General features: G+C 40.1%; 2 protein-coding genes and 1 long non-coding RNA gene across 3 annotated transcripts in view; 1 reads left to right on the top strand and 2 right to left on the bottom strand.

Annotated features, from left to right (window-relative positions):
- The window catches only part of LOC121941153 (uncharacterized), a 13,117-nt gene extending 876 nt beyond the window's left edge, over window positions 1–12,241 (bottom strand). Inside the window, exons 1-3 of the long non-coding RNA XR_015776589.1 lie at window positions 11,844–12,241; window positions 133–308; window positions 1–50 (exon numbers count right to left, since the gene is read on the bottom strand). The exon at window positions 1–50 is cut by the window's left edge and continues 876 nt beyond it. This is a non-coding gene — a long non-coding RNA (uncharacterized LOC121941153). The remainder of the gene's footprint in view (window positions 51–132; window positions 309–11,843) is intronic.
- On the top strand, window positions 5,540–11,032 carry arpc5b (actin related protein 2/3 complex, subunit 5B). Its single transcript, XM_042483875.2, has 4 exons — window positions 5,540–5,838; window positions 7,034–7,106; window positions 7,565–7,741; window positions 8,774–11,032. The coding sequence occupies exons 1-4, from the start codon at window positions 5,699–5,701 to the stop codon at window positions 8,834–8,836; spliced, it is 453 nt and encodes a 150-aa protein (XP_042339809.1). The 5' UTR covers window positions 5,540–5,698; the 3' UTR covers window positions 8,837–11,032.
- Window positions 12,242–13,197: 956 nt separating the features above from the next.
- The window catches only part of hmcn1 (hemicentin 1), a 105,081-nt gene continuing 97,806 nt past the window's right edge, over window positions 13,198–20,472 (bottom strand). The window contains exons 97-107 of the mRNA XM_042514831.2: window positions 19,712–19,949; window positions 19,447–19,509; window positions 19,047–19,166; window positions 18,825–18,959; window positions 18,620–18,733; window positions 18,349–18,474; window positions 17,793–17,921; window positions 16,226–16,594; window positions 15,935–16,054; window positions 15,713–15,839; window positions 13,198–14,377 (exon numbers count right to left, since the gene is read on the bottom strand). Of these exons, the coding sequence (XP_042370765.2) occupies window positions 14,011–14,377; window positions 15,713–15,839; window positions 15,935–16,054; window positions 16,226–16,594; window positions 17,793–17,921; window positions 18,349–18,474; window positions 18,620–18,733; window positions 18,825–18,959; window positions 19,047–19,166; window positions 19,447–19,509; window positions 19,712–19,949 (1,908 nt within the window). The 3' untranslated portion in view covers window positions 13,198–14,010. The remainder of the gene's footprint in view (window positions 14,378–15,712; window positions 15,840–15,934; window positions 16,055–16,225; window positions 16,595–17,792; window positions 17,922–18,348; window positions 18,475–18,619; window positions 18,734–18,824; window positions 18,960–19,046; window positions 19,167–19,446; window positions 19,510–19,711; window positions 19,950–20,472) is intronic.

Here is a 20,472-nt window from a genome sequence, read left to right as displayed (position 1 = left end):
TGTCGGCCAATCTTGATGTAAGCGTTGCCCTGGTGTCCTCGTCAAAAAGCCTGTAGGATTTTTCCATTGAATTTTGGGTCACTGTAGAAAATAAGCTCAGTGATAAACAAACATTTATGATAGCCTACTTACATGTTTTGTTCAGTAAGATATTCTAGGCACGTCCAACTGGTAGAAGGCCTTGAGCGAAAACCAGAACAAGCTGGAGGGATTACATATCTCATGTGACCTGGGAACTCCTCTTGGTCACCCAGGAGGAGTCTGGAAGCGTTGCTGGGGAGACGGACGTCTAGAGTACATGACTTGGCCTGCTGACATGCAACCCAGCATTAGAAATTCAATGAAATGTATAACATGATCACATAAATCATCCAGAAGAAACAATTATCATCACTTTCCCAGGGGAATTTAACCAACACAAACAAGTTCAGCCTGGCAGTTGGCCAGAGAATCATAAAAAAGGGAGATACCATCAATAGATAATAACTCTTGAGTGTGAGATCAAAATATATCATGTTACACACATATTAAAAGGTACAGCAGATCATGCAAGCCAAGAACTCTAAAGGCCAACAGTGTTAACTTTAAAGGGATTGATTTTTTTTTATTTTAACTGCTCAACATGCTACAGTATAAATTCAAAGGTGAACCCTTCCTAAATTAGGAATTCCAAAATGTTATTTTCATGGAAAGGAAAGTTCAATCAATATTTGTGAACATGAGCTACTCTCTCTCTCTTAGCCAGACACCAGAGTCTCGAGACTTCTTACCCTCATAAGTTTGATTTTAGCACTCCAGCCTTTGGATTTGGGAGAGAATTGTTTGTGTTACTAATATTTTAGGACTGTCTTAAACTATAGAAATAACATACATTTTTAAAATGAGCATAGGTCCCCTGTAAAGGGTTGGTGAACCGAAATACGAAAACACACACATTTTGTGTCACCTCCTGTGATATTGAAGTAGTTTTGGTTTTATTTACCAAGTTTCAAGCAAACATTTTAATCTATTGTCTCAGTGCTGTGTTTCGTTTACTTCCTCTGTATTTGGGAGGTGACAGAAATCTCAGAGCCGCCATCCACTACTGCACAAATAAAACCAAAACTGGCACATAGCTGTAACGGTAAGTGAGACTATAAAGTGGACACCTGAAAATCTGTGGAAATAAAACCAAAAACTGTGTACATGGATTTATAAATATGTATTTCTGTGACGTGGTGAATTTTAGACACTAGAAAGAACATTTATTTTGGTCAGGGATTATGTCCAAAATCATCTCTAGCTTGCCAATAATGAGTCAGGAGTCTTTTGATGACTGATAAAATATTATATAATACATTTCAATGCTGAAAACATGTGCATCACCATAATGGTAATCACACAACTGCTCTAAAGTTCAAGCTGAATGTTGCTAAAAAACAACACACCAAAACCACTTTCACCTCCAGAGAGGAAGCCACCCACAGTCTCTCCCAGCCTGCAGACCTGCTCCAACGCAGCACCCGCTAATTCATTACATTCCCCAATTAAATCGTTATCCAAGAGCAATATTTCCCTCATATGAAAGTACTAATTAAGTGCTTAGGATACTTTGCTATGCTGTAAGTCCTCTTCTCTGGCACGGAAGCACCTGGCCTGTCGCCCTACAGATTTGAAATTTGGAGTACACAGACGGATTCCTAGAGGCTTTTTTTTTTCCAGTTTCATCTTCTCTGCAGTGCCTGTCTGTCTGAGAGTGCAGCACACGGTACAGCAGGAGGATAAAGTTTCCACCATATTGAAACTTTCCAGGACTTGATAATTTGCACATTCACGTGAAGGTCATGTATGTGCCTGTATCTTTGCCTTTTGATGTGTTGAGTCATTCACATAGCACAGACGGGTTGGGGCGATCCTCAAAGCCCACAATGAGGACACTCATGACCAATGCACGCAAGGTTGTGTGTGTTTGCGTGTGTGTGCGCATATGAGAGTAAGGGAGTGGAAGGAAGGCAGATAGAAAGAAGGAAAAGTACACGTTTCATGCATGAGTTTCTATTTAGAGAAGTCTACAGGGGGCAGGAGAAAAATGTATGTGTGTGTGTGGGAGGTCTGACATGCCCAGTGCAGTGAGCAACACTTTCTTACTCTCCTGACTCTCCTGAAACACATTAACTGTGTTCCTGAGTTAGATATTTCAGATATGGTGTGTTTGCATGTGTGTGTGTGTGTGTGTGTGTGTGTGTGTGTGTGTGTGTGTGCGTGTGCGTGTGCGTGTGCGTGCGTGCGTGCGTGTGAGTGCGTGCGTGCGTGCGTGTGTTGGAGGGAATAGGAGGTCCGTAATGGGAAATGCATTAATGTTATTCTTTCTCCTCCTAAGGCAAAAGGCCAGCAGTCTAGACAGCTCAGATAAGGAAATGAAAAACTCCAGTTCCAAGTTCCAACAACAATGAAAAATCCATCAATGAAATGTAGATATGTCCGACTTTTCCAACTTCCCAGAAAAGGCCTGTGTGTTTTGAACAACTTGTCGACACACACACACACACACACACACTGTGGGCCTGTTATCCATGGCAACATCACAGGACTCCCAGCTAGAGTTTAAAATGAACTCACTTGAATTTGAGCATGAAAACGTTGGAGGGTGCCAAAACTTTCATACATTTGTCTTGCAGTTTGACAAGCGGATATGTCTGTTTGACCTTATTCCAAATTGTTACTGTGATTCAAATTAAGATGAGTGTGCACATTAGCAACATGGAAAGTGTGTCTTACTTCCAGCAAAGTAAAGAAATGCACCTTGTGACGCAGGGAAATACTGACATCACAGAGCTGACGCGGTGGTCTACCCATTAGTGAGTGAAAGAAATAAATACTTGTGCCGCAGCAGTGAAATGGTCAGTGGTTGTGGTGACTCAGCACACACACACACACACACACACACACACACACACACACACACACACACACACACACACACACACACACACACACACACACACACACACCGGTTGTAAAGACCATTTGTTTAAATTCAAGCAGATAAATCGCAGCTTCCCTCACAGGGTCTGTTGCGTTAGTGTCCTGTAAAGGTCCATGCAATCGTAGGAGTGAATTTTAAGAGAGCTGAGTCGTTTATCAGACAATAACAGTATCCCAGTGTGTGTGAGTGTGTGCACTGTTTAGTTTAGGAAAAAATCCTTAAACCTTGATTTATTTAGACTTCAAAACATGATATATTTGCTTATACACTTTTTTTCCCATTTACACAGATCCCATTGGGACAGGGATCTTGAGTGAACATGCCTCTCAGGTGATCTGATCATGCAGGTATAAACAGCCATGACGACGCATTGTGATCCGATCCCTCAAACCGCTTGCCGAGGTGGTCTGGGACACACTTGACCCATAAACTGAATATAAAGCCCTTCATATCTACATAAGGACCAGGTCCTCATTCATGGAGATCGCCATGTTGCAACGCCATGTTTCTACAGTACCCCAGAATGGACAAACAAAACACTGGTTCTTGATAGAGGTTTTAACATTTTTGCATTTTCACATCAACCACCGTACTAAGAAGCCCAATTACAGTGATCAAACATCAGAGTTACACTGATTTGTAAAATGAAACTGTGCCTAATTTGGCAGTGATAGCTCCTGAACATTTGGATCTTACGTTAGGAAAAGGTGAGCACACACAGTAACACGTGGCGAGCGAGCTACCTATCTCCAATATTACAAACAGTGTTGGAGATGCACTGACTTGTGATGTGAACGGCTTTATTCAGTGTTTTTTACTGGTATTAATAACATGGTCGGTTTAATTTTAGAGAGAAAGATCTCTGGATAATTCATCTCTGAATAAAAATCCCGAACAATGAACACTGAAGGAATTCCAGCTTGGAGAAGTTTTAACTGGTTGCAATCTGAACTTCATTGTACATGCAACAACAACAAACACAGTGAGGTATTCAACAAGAAAATTTTTCAGGCTTTTAGGTGTTGCTTTTGTTGTTAGAGTACGGAATTGTTTAAATGTCCGATTTGAAATTGTGTTTAAATACTGAGAACTTAGATTCATGAATGTGTTTAGAAATACATGTTTTTGGTCATTCAGCCTTCATCAGTGAGAAAAAATGCAAAGAGAAAATCCCAAATTGAGATGCAGGTCAGTAAACAGATGAATGCAATCACAAATCAATGTATCTTCACCCTGAACAGAATTTCACAGTCACACAGAGACCTCAGCCTCAAATTTGGATTTAATTCCTGCATTTGCACACACTGCATTTTGTTTACTGCCAGACAAATGATCAAGGAAACTTTTTGAAAGTCACATTGGTGTGACCTTCTCTCTTTTAAATGGATAAATAGGAAGCGCACCACTCTGTCAGAGCACAGTGGCGGCATTAGAAATGATATTGAATGTGTGTTTTGAAAAAACATTACATCATATGGAAGAAAAAAAAATCAACTCTACAATTCTGCTTTCGTACCCATTTTCACAGGTTTAAGTTAAAGATTGGAAAATTGAATTCATTGATGTATTTCACTCAGATTTTGGTCGCAAATTTTTTAAAGACATGCCCTCCTTTTCCAAGATAATCCATCCACCTGACAGATGTGGCATATCAAGATGCAGATTAAACAGCATCGTTGTTACACAGGTGTGTCTTATAATGGGCACTATTAAAGGCCACTCTAATATGAGCGGTTTGATCACACAACACAACGCCACAGATGTCACAAGATTTGAGGAAGCATGTCATTGGCATTCACACAGCAGGAATGTCCACCAGAGCTGTTGCCTACAAACTCAATGTTCATTTCGTTAAGATAAGCTGTCTCCAATGTTGTTTCCCTTAATTTAGCATTACATTCAAATGGCTTCACCCCTGCACAAGTCAGGAAAAATAACAACAAAACAAAACAAGGGAGCAAAATCAAGAGTTACAAAAAAATTGTAACTAAAATGTTTATACATAACCTAGATCAACTTACAGTAAAAAGGGATTCATCAATATTTTGTACATACTGAACAGCATGCAGGAGTCTCTGAAACAACATTCAGACCACAATGTATGGAGATAAAATTTATAGAAAATATAGCCTACCTCAGTAGTTAAATGAAGACACAGGCTAATTGGAAATGTTGTGACTTTTTATATGTAGAAAGCTTTACAGAGTGATTTGGTGCTCTGCCAAAAAAATTGTTGGAACCTGTCATGGCGTTCAATTTAATGGATATTTTGCACAAGCATTTACCACATTCTTGTTCAGTGTGATTTGTAATTACCATATTTTATTTTGTATATGTTATATTTTATCCATATATTTTAACCTGCACTACTTTTTGTCTTAGTTTTTTTTTTCTTGCGTGATTTTCTTTCTTTTTTTTTTTTTTTTTTTACTGTCAGAGGGAACCTTCTCTACTCTGTAGTTGATGTTTAGGAAAACTACATTTGTGGTATTTTGTCGCCCTCTGGCGGCCAATATGGGAATTGAATACTGTGACTGCAGTGTCACATTCTCCCCACTAGGGAGCGATGTCGTGTACGCGGAAGCAAAAAGCACCCAGAGGAAAAGGGAGGAAGTCAGGAAGCTGCCTGTGACAGCCGTATCAAAGAAAATCATAGTGGGAAAAAAAGGCCGGACTTAAGCTTTAACTCTCGTCCTTTTCGGTTAGAAGTAGACTCCAAAATCCGCCACAGACATGTCGAAAAACACCGTGTCCGCGCGCTTCAGGCGAGTGGACGTGGACGAGTACGACGAGAACAAATTTGTGGACGAGGAGGACGGAGGAGAAAACCAGCTGGGTCCCGACGAGGCAGAGGTGGACTCCCTCATCAGACAATATCCTTTACATGACTAGCTAGCCGGTCTGTTAGCATGAACACGATCTGCTACGAAAATCAGCCACCGTTGACAAGCTGCGTGTTTCTGCACCTGCGATTTATCTGCATATTTCCTCTTTAATGTATGTTGTCTCTTTTCTTTACATGGGGCGTTTTGTAAGTAGGCCAGTCACTGTCCAGACTTGCCTGGCAGTCACATTCCTGGGATTTCTGCTCCAAGACAGAACAGGCTTTAATGTATGTACATTTACTGCAGGCTAGTTTGCATTTACATCACTACAAGTCCTCCATTCAGTCTTACAAAGCCTTTATAACCGCTGAGTCTTCATTGTGCAACTTCGTCGTGTTTCTGCGGGTTAGCTTAGTAAGATCAGATTTGCAGGAGGTTTGGCTCATGCGTTAAAATGCGTTTCTCTTGAAATCAGCAGTTTTATTTTTGGGTGTGAGTGTTTCTGAAGGGCTTCTGTAAAGTCTGCAGCCAGCAGTTTCAGTCTTAGAGACCTTATAAGGCACGAGAGTGCAGCACTTCCTTATTGAATAAGACAGTTAGCTCCCACGTCATGTTACAGCGAGGTCAAATGAAAGTTTCACACTATTTCAAGTCTGACAGTAACAATACTCCAAATATGAACATGCAAACCACACTGCCTTCATGTTATTGCAGTTATTGCAATTTAAAACGTGATGTAATATGCAGCGCATTGAGATAACATATTGAGATTCACTGTGATTTATTACCTTTTTTTCAGTTGCTAATTATGTCAGCCAATGAAAACTTTGTCAACATCTGTTTTTTTAAATATCTAGTTTTTAGTTTATCTCTGTTTAGCTCACTTCAATCATTTTTATTGCCACAAATTGTATCTACTGCACTAAAAAAACGATTGATTTCTTTATTGTAGGAGGCTACTAAACATTTCATATGTATTTGCAATATTAATAGTTTAAGTAATGAAAAAAATCGGTATTCGAGATCCTTCATCAATACAGTATTGCCACATAAAAATATCACAATACTATTCTGTACATACAGAAAACCACCACTGGGTTGTTTTTAGGGGCTAATATTCGTTATTAAAGAATTGTGATGGCTCAACACTTGACTTATGTATCATATTTGGGCTTGTATCCATTACTGTAATTGGGAGGTTGCTCTCTTCTGTACTGTGTTGCATCCTTCACCTTATCTGCACAGGAAATCTCATGGAGGCTTTACAGGCAGTCCTGAAGAACCCGCCAATCAACACCAAGAACCAGAACGCCAAGGTGGGTTTGTTTTTCTTGATGTGTAGTGTTTGAAGTATTTGCCACATCATTGTTTTTCTAATGAATAACTTGATAGGCTTGTTGACTCTTGAATTAGTAAAGTATCATATTGGAACAGATTTTGTTTAGGTGCAGCTGACGTTTGCTGATTTTTTTTATTTTAATTTTCACTTGACTTTATAGAAAAAAAGTTTGTTGGGAATTTTGTGGAGATGATGTTTGAAAGTTTCAGTTTTGGTTATTATTAATTAGAGTTTGTTATGTTTCAGATTCTTAATGTTGACAGAAAGATTTCAATTTTTATAGTAAATGCGTACCGGTTCCAAATATAAGTTGTTGGTCTCTGTTAATAATCTGTATCGGTATCAGCCCTGAAAAACCAGTATCGGTCGACCCCTTCTTCTAATGAACTGAACACTACTGCAGCACTGACCTTCACGATCCCTTTTCCCCGTCAGGATCGTGCTGAGGGTTTGGTGCTGAAGGTGCTCAGCGCTTTTAAGAGCAGTGACATCGAGAAAGGAGTGCAGTCCCTCGACAAGAACGGCGTGGACCTGCTGATGAAGTACATCTACAAAGGCTTCGAGAGGCCGTCAGAAAACAGCAGCGCGGTTCTCCTGCAGTGGCATGAAAAGGTGAATATTAACACCTCGTTGTCTGACACAATCATACGTGACGGGGGAGAGAGATGAAGGAATTTTTCCTAAATGCCCTCTAGAAAAACTATTGTCCACCACACATTTAAAGACTATAAAAAGATTTAAGTCTGTTCCCTCTCACATTTAAAGACAGTGTGAGTTTTTAGTCACACTAAGATTTTACAGAGTTTGGGGATCTTACAGGGTCTCTAGTTTCAAGACTAAAACTAGATTCCTTTTGAGATGATTTCCCGTCCCGTGCCTGGTGGAAAATGTTACACCAAACTACCTTTAAGATTTATGACACATTAACACGCATAACTAAAGAAACACTAAATAAAAGACGTCACATGTCGACAGTATTCTCTTCAATTCGGAATCAGTATAATCCACAAACTGTATTTGAGCACAAACTTGACTTTTTGCTTTACTTTTTTTTCTGCTGTTAGCTGCGCTTTTTTAGTTTGAGGAGACCACAGGAATGAGAGGCGAACTGCTCCAAAAATGATGATTTCTCACAAAACCAAATGCTGGTTTGTGGATCAGATACTCATGAATGAACACCAACTTTAGTCCACTCCACCAGTTTCTCCTCCCTTTTTCCAATTACAAGAGAACCCAGACTTGCTCACGTTCTTGCGCCAAGACAAAAAACTTCTGATAATAATAATAATCTGAAAGTGGAGACAAGAAAAGGACTGACTTAACAGAGCATAGACTGAGTTTTATGACCACGTTACACCGAATGATCGAGATCACAGAAGGACGCTCTAACTTAGGGAGAAGTCTCATGATTTGATTCCAGCATTGGAAAAAAAAGCAACAATGCTTTAGAAATGGCAACATATGAATAGTGATCATTAAGTAGTCATCAGTGAAATAAGGTATGAACATTTTAAGCCACTGCGACTGTAAAGGCCAGTTCGAGATGGACCGAATGTTGCCACAAGATAACAGGATAAGAGTTTAACAGAGACTCTTGTCAAAACGAAAATAGCCTGACCATATTTCTCCTTCCTGTGTCTGCAGGCGCTGGCAGCTGGAGGAGTGGGCAGCATCGTCAGGGTACTAACAGCGAGGAAGACGGTCTAAAAGAAGAGCGGAGGATCTGTTGGCTCCACATCACTGACAGAAACAGGGGGGTGCTCCCATGTAATCATAACAGGTGGCACTGGGACAAAAGGAAAAACAGATTTTTTTAAACCCAGTGTGATCCTGCTGCGTTCAAGGCTAGACTGAAAATCAAATCTGGGTCACATTAGGTTAAAAAAAGTCTTTTCTTCCCATTCATGATCTGACTGCATTGTGTTCCTCACAGGGTGCTATAGATAACTTTGCATCCCATCTGCGCTGCTTCCCTGATCTGTTTACAGTATTGTCACTGTCTCCATGTCATTCCTGTAGTGTGTGTGTGTGTGTGTGTGTGTGTGTGTGTGTGTGTGTGTGTGTGCGCTCAGTGCGCACACCAGTGATTCCCAACCAAGAGGGCATAAATCTCAGAAAGAACACATTTCTACTACGCAAAATTCTGTTTTTTGAGACTTTGCTCTAGACTTTTGCTTTTTTTTTCTCATGCATTATTGGATCATTTTACCTCGCGTATCGGTCACAGCACAGGCCAAAAAGGTTGGGAACCACTGCTGTGTCTACACACTCACACAAACACGTCTGCGCTCAAATCACAGGCATGACTCATATATTCTTAAATGACTGACTTCCTCAAACACACAGAAGGTTTCAGCTTTGCTTCTCTCAGGAAAAACTCTCTCGCTGTTTGTTTTGCCATCGTTCTCTTGTGTTCTCTCTTCAGCTGAGACTTCCTGATGGAATAAAAGCCGATTCTCTGTCAGTAAATCCTCTCATTGCCTCTGCCTGTCACACTGCAGCAGTGGGAGGCTCTTGAAAAGCACAGTCACAGATGGAGGGTGGTGGATTTGCTCACGGGGGTCGCTATTTAGCCTGTGGAGCGGGAGGAGAGAGGAGGAGGAGGGGGTTGGTGTCATCCATGCTTTCAGGCCGCCTGCTACCCCAGTTACGGATTATTACCCACGATGCATCTCCACCACCACTCTTTTTAATCCCATTTTATTGTTCCTCACATCCCTCATGTGTCTGATGCACCCTCTGTGCAGGGCGTCATGTGGCTCTGCTGGTTCTGTTTATAGGAGCTGCTGGTTTCCTGTACTTTCAGGAAAGTGACACCCTGAGGGTCCTGTCTAAGAATTTTTTTTTGTATTTAACTGAAAAATAATATAGGATTAAACATTTCCTCTTTTTTATAGCGATTGTTTTTGCCACAAGGCTAAATCCCTTCATGATGGAAATTTAAAAAAATGCTCCTAAGGTTTGATAATGTCGGTGTTTAGGAGAGACTAAGGTTATGAATATTTTGTCCCTGAAAAATGGAAAGTTTGTGATAAAGAAAAAAAATTGCATGATCCCACTTTTGAGAATATTTTCTCAAGCATTTCATACCTGTCTTTTCTACATGTTATGCGTCTCTTCTGTTTTGAATTTGGGTTTAAATTTCCACTTGTTCATTTCAACAAATCCTCCACTCATGTCTGGCAGTAGGAAGTTTTACTGTTATTGTTACTATCACATATGCTTTTAATTTCCACACATTTTATGACATGAGGAGGAAAACTGGAAGTGTTTTATCTGCCTTATCAGGTAGATAACGTCTGTTGCCAAACGATTTATTTTGCTTTTATGGAAATATTGAAGCTCACATTGATGGTTTTGTTGCCCCCGTGTATAAGAGAAGAATCTTTAACACAAAGTGGTGGAGTTGTAACTTTAAACAGTATAAATGAATATAAAAGCAAAGTGTGTTATGGTTCACAAAGTTGCGGTGTTGAAAATACTACGTAGTGATCAGGGGAATTCAGTTCCAGCATGTTTTATTCCTGCTCATTTCCAATCAAACTCAAGAATTCCTCAATAGATATTTGCTTTTTATAAAACACACGTCACAGCTGTGTTTTATTCACCAGTTGATATTTAGACATGGGTTAACATGTTTGAATACTGTCATCAGTGATGATGCATCCAGACATTAGATTCCTTTTTCTGATGCAGTAATGTCTAGTTTTACATGAAAACACAAAGGAGAACGCTTGATTTCTTCTTATGCTTCATGTATTTCTAGTCAGAGATGCTCTTCTGGCTGAAGGTGGGAAGACGAGGGAGCATACCAAACTGATGTACAAACTGCCTTACTCGATATTCCTTTTTTATGTTTGTGCTTTTTTGACAAAAAAATAAAGGTATGAATGCTGATCATAACTTTGTCGTGACGCTTGATGATGTTTCACATGCACACAATGGGCCGCATGCATTAACATTTTCTCAGACGTCTCATATTTTTTCTTAATTTTCTGGTTAAAAAAAAAAAAAAAGAGAGGTCACTCCAGATGCACCAAATATTCATAACCATCCAAATTTGCTCTGACCCAGTGTGCTCAATGATGAAGCAAACTGTTAAATAAACATAAAGAAAATGGGATTTCAGTGAAATGCATTGAAGCATTAAAAGTTAAAGTATGAATGCAAAAAGGTTTAAATACATTAAATAAATTAAAATATTAAAAAAAAAAACAGAAAAGCAGCAGTTCTCATAAATACAGTATATATGAGAAGATGGAGCTCTGGTCAGCAGAGGGACACACAGTTACTGAAATTAAAGTCATGTGGATCTTTAGCCCTTCAGATTAAACTTCCACTTATTTTAATTACTCTAAAACATCATCTAAATTTGATTAAATATGAATGCATTTGTAAAAAAAAAAAAAAAATAATTCAAATGTAAAACTGATTTTTTTTTCTTGTGCTAAGGCAACAATCTGTGGTTCGTGAAAATTAGACGTTTTTGTCTAATCTTGGTAAAATTTTCTCTTACCTAGGAAAAGAGCAAAAATAGGAAAACATTGTTGGATCCCAAAAATCAATGGGTACCTTCAAAATAGGAACAAATCGTGGATGCAAACAAAAATAAGAGAAAATTTGTTTGTACATCATTTCTTGCATTAGGCCCACCATGTGCGGTGAAAACAATACAGGGTCTGTATCAATGATAAAACTGAAATGTTGGACTTACAGTGCATTCAGGAAGTATTCAACGGTGGCTGTCCATCTGGAAGTTTCTCTGGTTTCCACACAGGATCTCCGGGGCACAGAGTCACCTTCAGGTTCTTGTTTGTCATCCGTCTTATTAAGGCCGGCCTCCCCGATTGCTGAGTCTTGGAAGGATGCCCAGCTCCTGTAAAAGTCCAGGTTATTCCAAGGTTTTGCCATTTAAGAATTATGGAGGCCACTGTGCTCTTTGGAACCTGTTTTGCAGAAATTTTTCGGGTAGTCTTCCCCAAATTTGTCCCTAAAAACAATCCTGTCTCTGAGCTCAGCAGTCAGCTCCCTCCACCTCGTGGTTTGGCTTTTGTCAACTGTGAGACCTTACAGTTTACAGACAGGTGTGTGCTTTTCAACATCAGGTCCAATCAACTAAAGTGAGCACAGGTGGACCCCAATCAAAGTGTCGAAACATCCCAAGATGATCAGGACAAATGGGAGGGACCTCAGTCACAGCAAATACTCAAAATACCTCTGTCAGTGTGATAGTAAAGTTTTTTTCCTTATTTTAAAAAATAGAAGTGCAAAAATTAGTAAAAAGTAATTTACATGCCTGTTTTTTGCTTGAGTTATGAGGCATAAAGTATGATTGATGAATGGAAACTGGAACTTCAAAAAAAGTGAAGGGGAATCCTCACTGAAAGATCTGCAAGTTAAAAATGTAAATAAAATCCTTCACTTTAACTTGCAAACTTCAGAAGGCAGATCCTTAATGTCTGCCGTACATAGACAGAGGTGAGCATAAATGTGAGACATATTTTAAGAGAAGATAGTATAAAATACCGTTGGTAATGGTACATAATTGGTTTGCTGAAGCAAGAATATTGCTTTTCTTTATTTCTTTTGCTCATCAGGGCAGCAAACAACAAGGATAAAGTTCATTATTTTGTTTGCAGTCAAACTCCATACATATTCATACTCTGAATTATTGTACTAAAATCTCCTTGAGATTTCTTGAATTGTAACTCCTCTACCAGTTTTTTGTTTCTATTTAAGCTGATTTGCGTAAGGTTGTTGTTGATTCAACATGTCAATTGCTACTGGAGATATTAAGAAATTTACACAAATAAAATTTGGGTTTACAAATTACAATTAGAATTTGTTTATTTCCCTTCTTTGTGCACCATGGTAGCAAATGCAGAAACCCTCAACCTGCTTTTGCAGAAATAATTGAAGGATTAAAATAAATAACAATATAACACATTTGCTCTTCCGGAGCTTATATGAGATTAATCATGTGATCATTTGAGCTTGATAAATTTTGCCTGTTTGAAAGATGAAGAAGGATCTGTTTCGGTTATGCTGCAGACAAACATTATGCTTAATTTCAGTCTATATTCATTTATTACATTTTTATTACAAAATGGATACAGTAAGTACAGTATGGCAATACATTATGAGAAAAAAACATATGTACAAAGTCAAAAAAATAAAATACATCTTGGCATCAACTGTAGGATGGAGCAGTATATGGCACATTGATGATGTAATCAGTGTAATGTTTAGATAGGGTGTCTGTTTGATGCACTTGTGTGTATGATAGGCCGCTACCTGAGGATGCAGAATATGTGACAGTCAAGTTTTCTTTTCGCCAAAATGAGCACCATATCTGAGCAGTCACAACTCCACTTATTTACTAATGACACGAGGGCTAAACAAAGGTGGGAACCGCCCATTTTTCTCATTCAAGCACTTCCCAATAAGTTAATAATAGGTAGACGTAAATAAAAGGCTAGCTAGGATTTCTTGAGTAGGGTTGAAGCCTACTTTCTGAGCTGGGGGTCAATGCTTCGGCTCTGAGGAGCAAAATCTTGTTGATCTTATAAATAAATCTGAAGGGTCGGGGGGAAATAACAGGGAAAAATATCAAACATTTCACTGAAAAAGTCCTGACAGACTGAGGTGATGATTCCGGGGATTCGAGCCAATAATTAGCCAGTTTCATCCCGGCCACCTGCTCACCTGCAGTGGCCTGTATTGTATCCCTTCGTCTTCAGGGCTGTTTGTGCTTACTGGCCTCTCTCACTCTGAACACAAAGTCTTTTTCAGTTTGTTTAGCTATGTGGTTACTTTTTCAAAAAACCACACAGGAGGCAAATTCATCACTGCACCTTTGTCTCGCGTCTTTTAAAGTGCTCTCAGTAGGGGTAGGCAGAGACGGCGATATAGACGATGAAGGTCGTCTGGTACTCGATGCCTCCATCTTCGCTGTAAGAGAGGGCACGGACCTTCATGCGGTACGTGCGGGGTTCTCGTAGCGCCAGCGTGGTGAACAGCACTCCCTTCAGGTTCTCGTCCCGCAGGGCAAAAGGTAACGTGACGTCCTCGTCCACTACTAAGAAGCTGGTCCTGGGGTGCATCACTCCGTCCTGCGTGTAGGCCACCAGTCTGATGAGGTCCTGGTTGGCTGCGATGCCAAAGGGAAGAGACAGCAGCTTGTACTCCAGGGCGTAAGGACTCAGTGCACACTCCAGGTCGTTTGGTGGGCAGTTCTTCAGGCAAAACCTAAATACAACATAGACAGCAAATTTCACTTAACTGTGAGAAAGCATGCAAATAACAAATATATTGTCTAAGATACAAAGCCAGAGTGCTTTATCGTTTAAAGTATTAAAAGTAAAAGTAACCACTGCAGACAAATCTTAAAAAAAACAAAACAAGAAAACCCTAAACCTCAAAAAACAAACAAAAATAACTTTGTAAAAACTTACTTAAACCTACTTACTTTTTACAGTAACTAAAGTTGTCAGATAAATTTAGTGAAGTAAAAAGCACAGTATTTTCCACTGAAATTCAGTGGAGTAAAAGTCTGAAGTGGCATGAAAAGAAAACACTCAAATAAAGTACAAGTACCTCAAATTTGTACTTAAGTACAGTAAGTAAGTACATTGCATGTATGGCTAAACTTGGGTGGTATCACAGTATTACAGTATAGCAAGGTATATACAAATACTGGAGGTATGATTTTCAATAACGTCAAAAATACAGACACTCCTCTTTATAATGAACTGGTGCTGAGATGCCCTTTGGTATGTATTGTATGTAGTGCACAGTACATGCCACCAGAGCTCAGTCTCTACTGTTGGGACAGGCAGCCGAGCATACAGACATGGCGACTGAGTGGTGGGGATAACGTCATAGCACTGTGAATAGCTGCAAGAGACTGTGGCGACAAAAACACATTTTTACTGGCAGTGAACTGTTTTCATTGAGCGTCATTTTCCATTGTGCTGCAGTGGCAGCAATAGTATGAGCCCCATTTGCATAAAAAAAAGTTTTTCAATAAAGTGCCCCCTTAGTTAAGGTTTAAAATGTTCCCAAAATCCAAACTGCTTCGAAATTGCAAATACCCTAGACTGAACAAGTTATATTTTAATTTGTGGTATTGTTGTATCTCTTTAAAGTGGAACACTTTTTCAACATTTCCAAGTGCTTTTAATTTGGTGTTGCTGTCACAAAGACAACTCTAATGCTTTCAGATTTCCTCAGAGCCTAGCAACTATAGTGTCTACAGTTAATTCGGCTGTTCTGCTGTCTGCCATTTGTTATGCTGGTGATAGTGACTGCAAAGAAATTTCACTGATAATCTTTGGTAACTGGATAGAGCTACTGGGTAATAAATTGTGTCTTAATTCTTCTGAGAGAGATGGTACCGGGTGGCAGACAGATTGGCATAGTGTCAGTGAGGCTTATAGAGAACAAGTGCAGATGACATCATTATTCTATAATAATTACACTGTGCAATCAACATTTACTTTTTAATGATAAGTTAAAGCTAAATTTTTGTCTTCATCATTAAAAGGGATAATCCTAACTGAATGTATTTCAGTGAGTATTTACCCTGTGGCTGGATCCCTCTGGTAGTTTGGAGGACAGGGAGTGTCAATACACTGGTAACTTCCTCTCATATTAAAGCACATCTGGTTCGCTCCACACTGAATGTTCTGCTCCAGGCACTCGTCTATATCTGTAGATAAAGCAAACAGCTTGTTGTTAGTACATGCTCTAATAAAATGAAATCACGGTGATGCCAGGAAACAGGATGTAGCTGGAGGTACTCACCTTGACATGTCTTGCCATTAGTCATGAGGCGGTAACCAGTGGGACAGAGACACCTGTGGCTCCCTGGTGTGTTCATACATTCATGCTGACAGGCATCCCTCACCTCACACTCATTGATGTCTGTGTCATAAAAAAAACACAAACAGCCACAGAGTGATATCGAGAAAATCAAAGAACACGAATGATGCATCAGGACACATTTTTAAAGCTCGCAGCAAGCAGCAAAGCAAAAAGCTACCACCAACTTTCATCTTCTCCCTCATCTCAACCCTGCCTGTCCTCTATTGTTACCTAAGCAGGAGCCACCCCTGGACTCAAACCCCTGCGGACACGCGAGGACGCCCTGCTGTGAGGAGTGTATGCGAGTCTCTCTGCGGCTCTGGCTCCTGCTGCGCCTCCGTGTGGCGGCTGCGTAGGAGTGGTAGCTCTGAGAGGCCAAGTTGTGGTATAGTCGCTGGTAGGAGTTGCGCTCAGGAGAGGATTGTGACGTTTGGTAGCCAAATGAGTAACTTTCATAGCTGGGCAGACGCTCCAGACCAGCGCAGGATTTGCCATCCCCCAGCAGGTGGCGCCCTGGCGGACAGATGCACTTGTAGCTGCCAGGCGTGTTGATGCACTGGTGGGCACAGGGCTGCGGAAGCCGCTCACATTCATTTATGTCTGCCCTCAGCACAAAGACAGACCAGCAGCGGGAACAGATAAGAGCACAGGGTGAAAGAAAAGGAAGGGAAAAAGGTGCAAAGTAACAGAAAAAGGTGATATTTAGAGGGATAAAAAAGAAATGAGGTGGTGCAGACCATGAAAATAGAAGAGGGGGATGAAAATGAGGGGGGACAAAGGGTATATGTCAATTACCCCACTGTACAACAATACATTTTCATGTCCCTAAGACAGAAATGTATTGAGACTATTAATACATTTGTCTAATTTGAATGAGAGACTGATAATATCCTCTCCCATATCAAATTAAAGTAATTCTTTGAAGATAACTTCAAATTTAATTCTGAACATTTTATCTGAAGAAATGAAATGAAATATAATGAATATTGGACATCAGGCACAAAATCCAATTCATGCCTAATAAATATTTAACAAAGACAGACATCAGCGTACAATGTTAATGATGTCATGAGGGGAAGAGTGAGTGGATGCCATTACAAAGCAACTCCAGGAAATAGCCAGATCCAAACATGAAGGAAACAGGTTGAAAATTGGAAGAGGGTGAAAGGAAAGAGAGTGACAGACAGAGCTGTGATGTCCTGGTGCTGGTCTTTTTATGGTTGATGTGTCAAAGGAGACATTTTTTGCAGTGTCCCTTCCTCTGTAGTCCATTTCTACCCCTCTCTCTCCTATCTGAAAGTGTCGGTAAAAAGACGTATCATCTACATAGAGCTTTAGAGGGCCTGATGGCATGCATTGAATCTTTGCAAGGTTTTTAATGTTATAAGTTAGTCAGCGGTTTTGACTGCAGCATTATTGAGATGTAGGCAAGAAATGGCAGAATGTAATGACTGAGCTACGTTGCAGTTGACAGCAGAGTTATTTCAGACTTTCAGCAGGAGTGAGTCACTGACAGAGAGACAGAATTATGCTGGCAGAAGCAAGCAAGCTGATGGTAAGCGTTAGGGAGGAGCAGTGCAAAAATTTTCACATTTTAAAATTAATCACTTTATATAATTTTAATTTTATAAGTTTATAACATGCTGTATGCTTTGGTAAATATCTTCAGCTTAACAGAATTACATTCTTGCAAGTATCACCTGTCTGATCAATACAAATGCAGCCCTTTGAATGTTACCGAATATTGGATTTTATGTTTTGTTATGTTTGTGAGTAACATAAAGGTAAATGTACGTACCGAGACAAGGCCGTCCCACTCCTTGAGATCTGTAGCCACGGGGACATGTGCAGTGGTAGCTGCCTCTGGTATTCTCACAGATCTGATTGTATCTGCATTGATGAGTGCCATCTCTGCACTCATCGATGTCTACAGCACAAAGGATACAGATGTAAATCATGGTGAAAACCTAAAATCACTTACAGTCTGTGCTTTAAGAGGACAGTTTACCCCAAAATCCAAAATGCATATTTTTCCTTTTACCTGAAAATGAGTTACCATGTGTTGGAGATATCTGCCTTCTCTCAATATAATGCAACTAGACAGCACTTGGCGCTTGGAGCACCACAAGCCAAGAGCTATCTAGTTTCATTACATTGGGAGAAGGAAAACATCTCTACGGCCAATATCTCCAACACTCAGCAAGTCACACCAAAAAATCTAGACTGATTAATAGCACTAAAGGTAAGAGGAAAAATATGTGTACTGGATTTGGGGATGACCTGTCCCTTTCAAGCACAGACTCTAAGTGATTTTAGGTTTGCACCATGATTTACTTCTGCTGCTGAATACTTACCTACACATGTCCCATTGCCACCTTTGGTCATACCACTGGGGCAAAGGTCAATACAAGTGTAACCACCCCGTGTGTTTTTACACTGCTGATCTGATCGACAAACCCTCTGCCTGCACTCATTTATATCTGTGGTGATCGGAGAGAGAAGAGGTCAAATCCAGTTTCTTCAAGGAAATTGTACTGACTGGTTCAAACAGTGACATTATATTAAAAAACGTTTACAATAAATCATACAGATAAAGCATTATACAGAGAGGTGTGTCCGTCTCACCTATACAGCGTCGATTCCTGAGTTGAAAGCCTGGCTCGCAGGCGCATCGGTAGCTTCCAATCGTGTTTAGGCAGTGCTGATTACACGGATTGGATTCCTGACACTCATTAACATCTGAGCAACAAAGAGGAAAATTGTAAAACATTTCATACCACAAAAAACTCACAACAACCACTAAGTTTATCAATAAAGCTTGTTGATGTACCTATGCAGCTGAGACCATCAGCTGTTCTCCTGAAGCCACGCCCACAGCGCATGACACATCGGTAAGCGCCAATGGTGTTCTCACAGTCCAATCCATCATGGCACAACTTCTCATCCAGTGAACACTCATCAATGTCTATGAAGAGCATTTTAATTATTAAAACAATGACGTGTTAGTGTAATAATAATGCAAACAGCACTGATTCAGAAAAGAGTTGTATACCCTGACAGGTCCTGCCGTCAGCTGAGATGGTGAGGCCTCGGGGACAAGAGCAGTAGTATGTGCCCATGACATTGTGGCAGGCATGAGAACAGGGATTCCCGACCTCACACTCGTTCTCATCTGCAACAAAAAATGAATACTTTACCAACAAGATGGCAACAAACAAAACAGATTTAAGCACACAATGAGAATGTTCTGCTGCTATGTATGTTTGGATGGGGTGCTGAGGCACGCAAAGGTGCTTTAAAATATGCTGTGTCTTTAAAAGGAACTTTTCAACCAATTTTAAACTTAACACATCACCAATATAAACTAGCTGTGGACGCAGCTTGACTGCTGTGCTGTTTGACTGATACTAATGGAGTTAGGAACATTTATAAAATGTTGATGTACACATTACCTGCACAGTAGGGCCCAGCGGACACTAAAGTGAATCCCTGAGGACACTGGTTACTGCGATCCCCTGGATTCATGTGAACAAGTCATCATTATATTTTAATGACATTTGAGACCAAAACGTAACAAAACAAAGATAAGTTGTAAAAGCTTGAATGGACAAGTCAACAACAGAAAATGCACAGAATAATATTACGCTAGTGGCCTTATTTAGTCTATGCCTTTCCCATGATCAAAATATTACTCCTATATTCAGTCCTTAGACTTACCCTTGGCTATACTAGCTTGGATGCTAAACTCCAACATCTCCTCCAGGGGGTGGTAGAGGGCGCTGATGGCGGTGGCGTGCAGCATCTCTACAAGGTAAGGCATCTTGCCCTTGGACGGGTCGTAGGAGATGGTGTGGTTCCAGGAATAGGGTACACTTTCCCTGTCGATGCTGAACATGCGGGTGGACAGAGCGTAGAGCTGGCCCGGGCCTGTCTGGATGTAATCCTCAGTGTAGTCCTGTGTCAAACAAAGTGTGCATGTATGGCCGCTTTAAAAGTAACATGTTGTCGCTGAGCGCCACAAAATATTGCATTGATTATAACAGGAGTTGTACAGACAAGTCAAATTCAAGGACTTTTAAGTACTTTTTCAAGCACTCATTTCTAAGGATAAAATTGTTTTCTTCACAAACATCTGTTGCAAGAGAATTGTGCAAATTCCCTCCAGCATCCACTATCTGTCACATGGCTGCTTATTTACGGCCAAATTACAGTTGGAGCCCCATGTTAATGGATGGCGCTGCTCCAGTGTGGGTGTTTTTCAGGCTAGTGAAACATCCTTGCGCCAAGTATTAACTGGTTTCTACCAACCCATTATCGCTCAAAGATCATATCGCTAATACAGCACTATAAAATAATGGCAAGCATGGCCATTCTCTGCTTTTTTATGGTTTTAAAAAATATATCTAATATGTTTCATTAAATCATTTATCACTCTGTTCTCTCAATTTTGTTCAAGTGCTTTTTCAAGGACCAAGTTA

Source organism: Plectropomus leopardus, chromosome 5, assembly GCF_026936395.1.
Source record: "Plectropomus leopardus strain MGB_pleo_1.0 chromosome 5, ASM2693639v1, whole genome shotgun sequence".
Lineage (NCBI taxonomy): Eukaryota > Metazoa > Chordata > Actinopteri > Perciformes > Serranidae > Plectropomus > Plectropomus leopardus.
The sequence above is the reverse complement of the archived record's forward strand: the minus strand, read 5'-3'. Positions and strand labels throughout refer to the sequence as shown.

Bases quoted from the DNA above. Each gene is read 5' to 3' on its own strand.
- arpc5b (XM_042483875.2), top strand. From the start codon at position 5,699: ATGTCGAAAAACACCGTGTCCGCGCGCTTCAGGCGAGTGGACGTGGAC. The intron at 7,107-7,564 runs GTGGGTTTGTTT...TTTCCCCGTCAG, and splicing joins CCAAGAACCAGAACGCCAAG to GATCGTGCTGAGGGTTTGGT. The intron at 7,742-8,773 runs GTGAATATTAAC...CTGTGTCTGCAG, and splicing joins TCCTGCAGTGGCATGAAAAG to GCGCTGGCAGCTGGAGGAGT.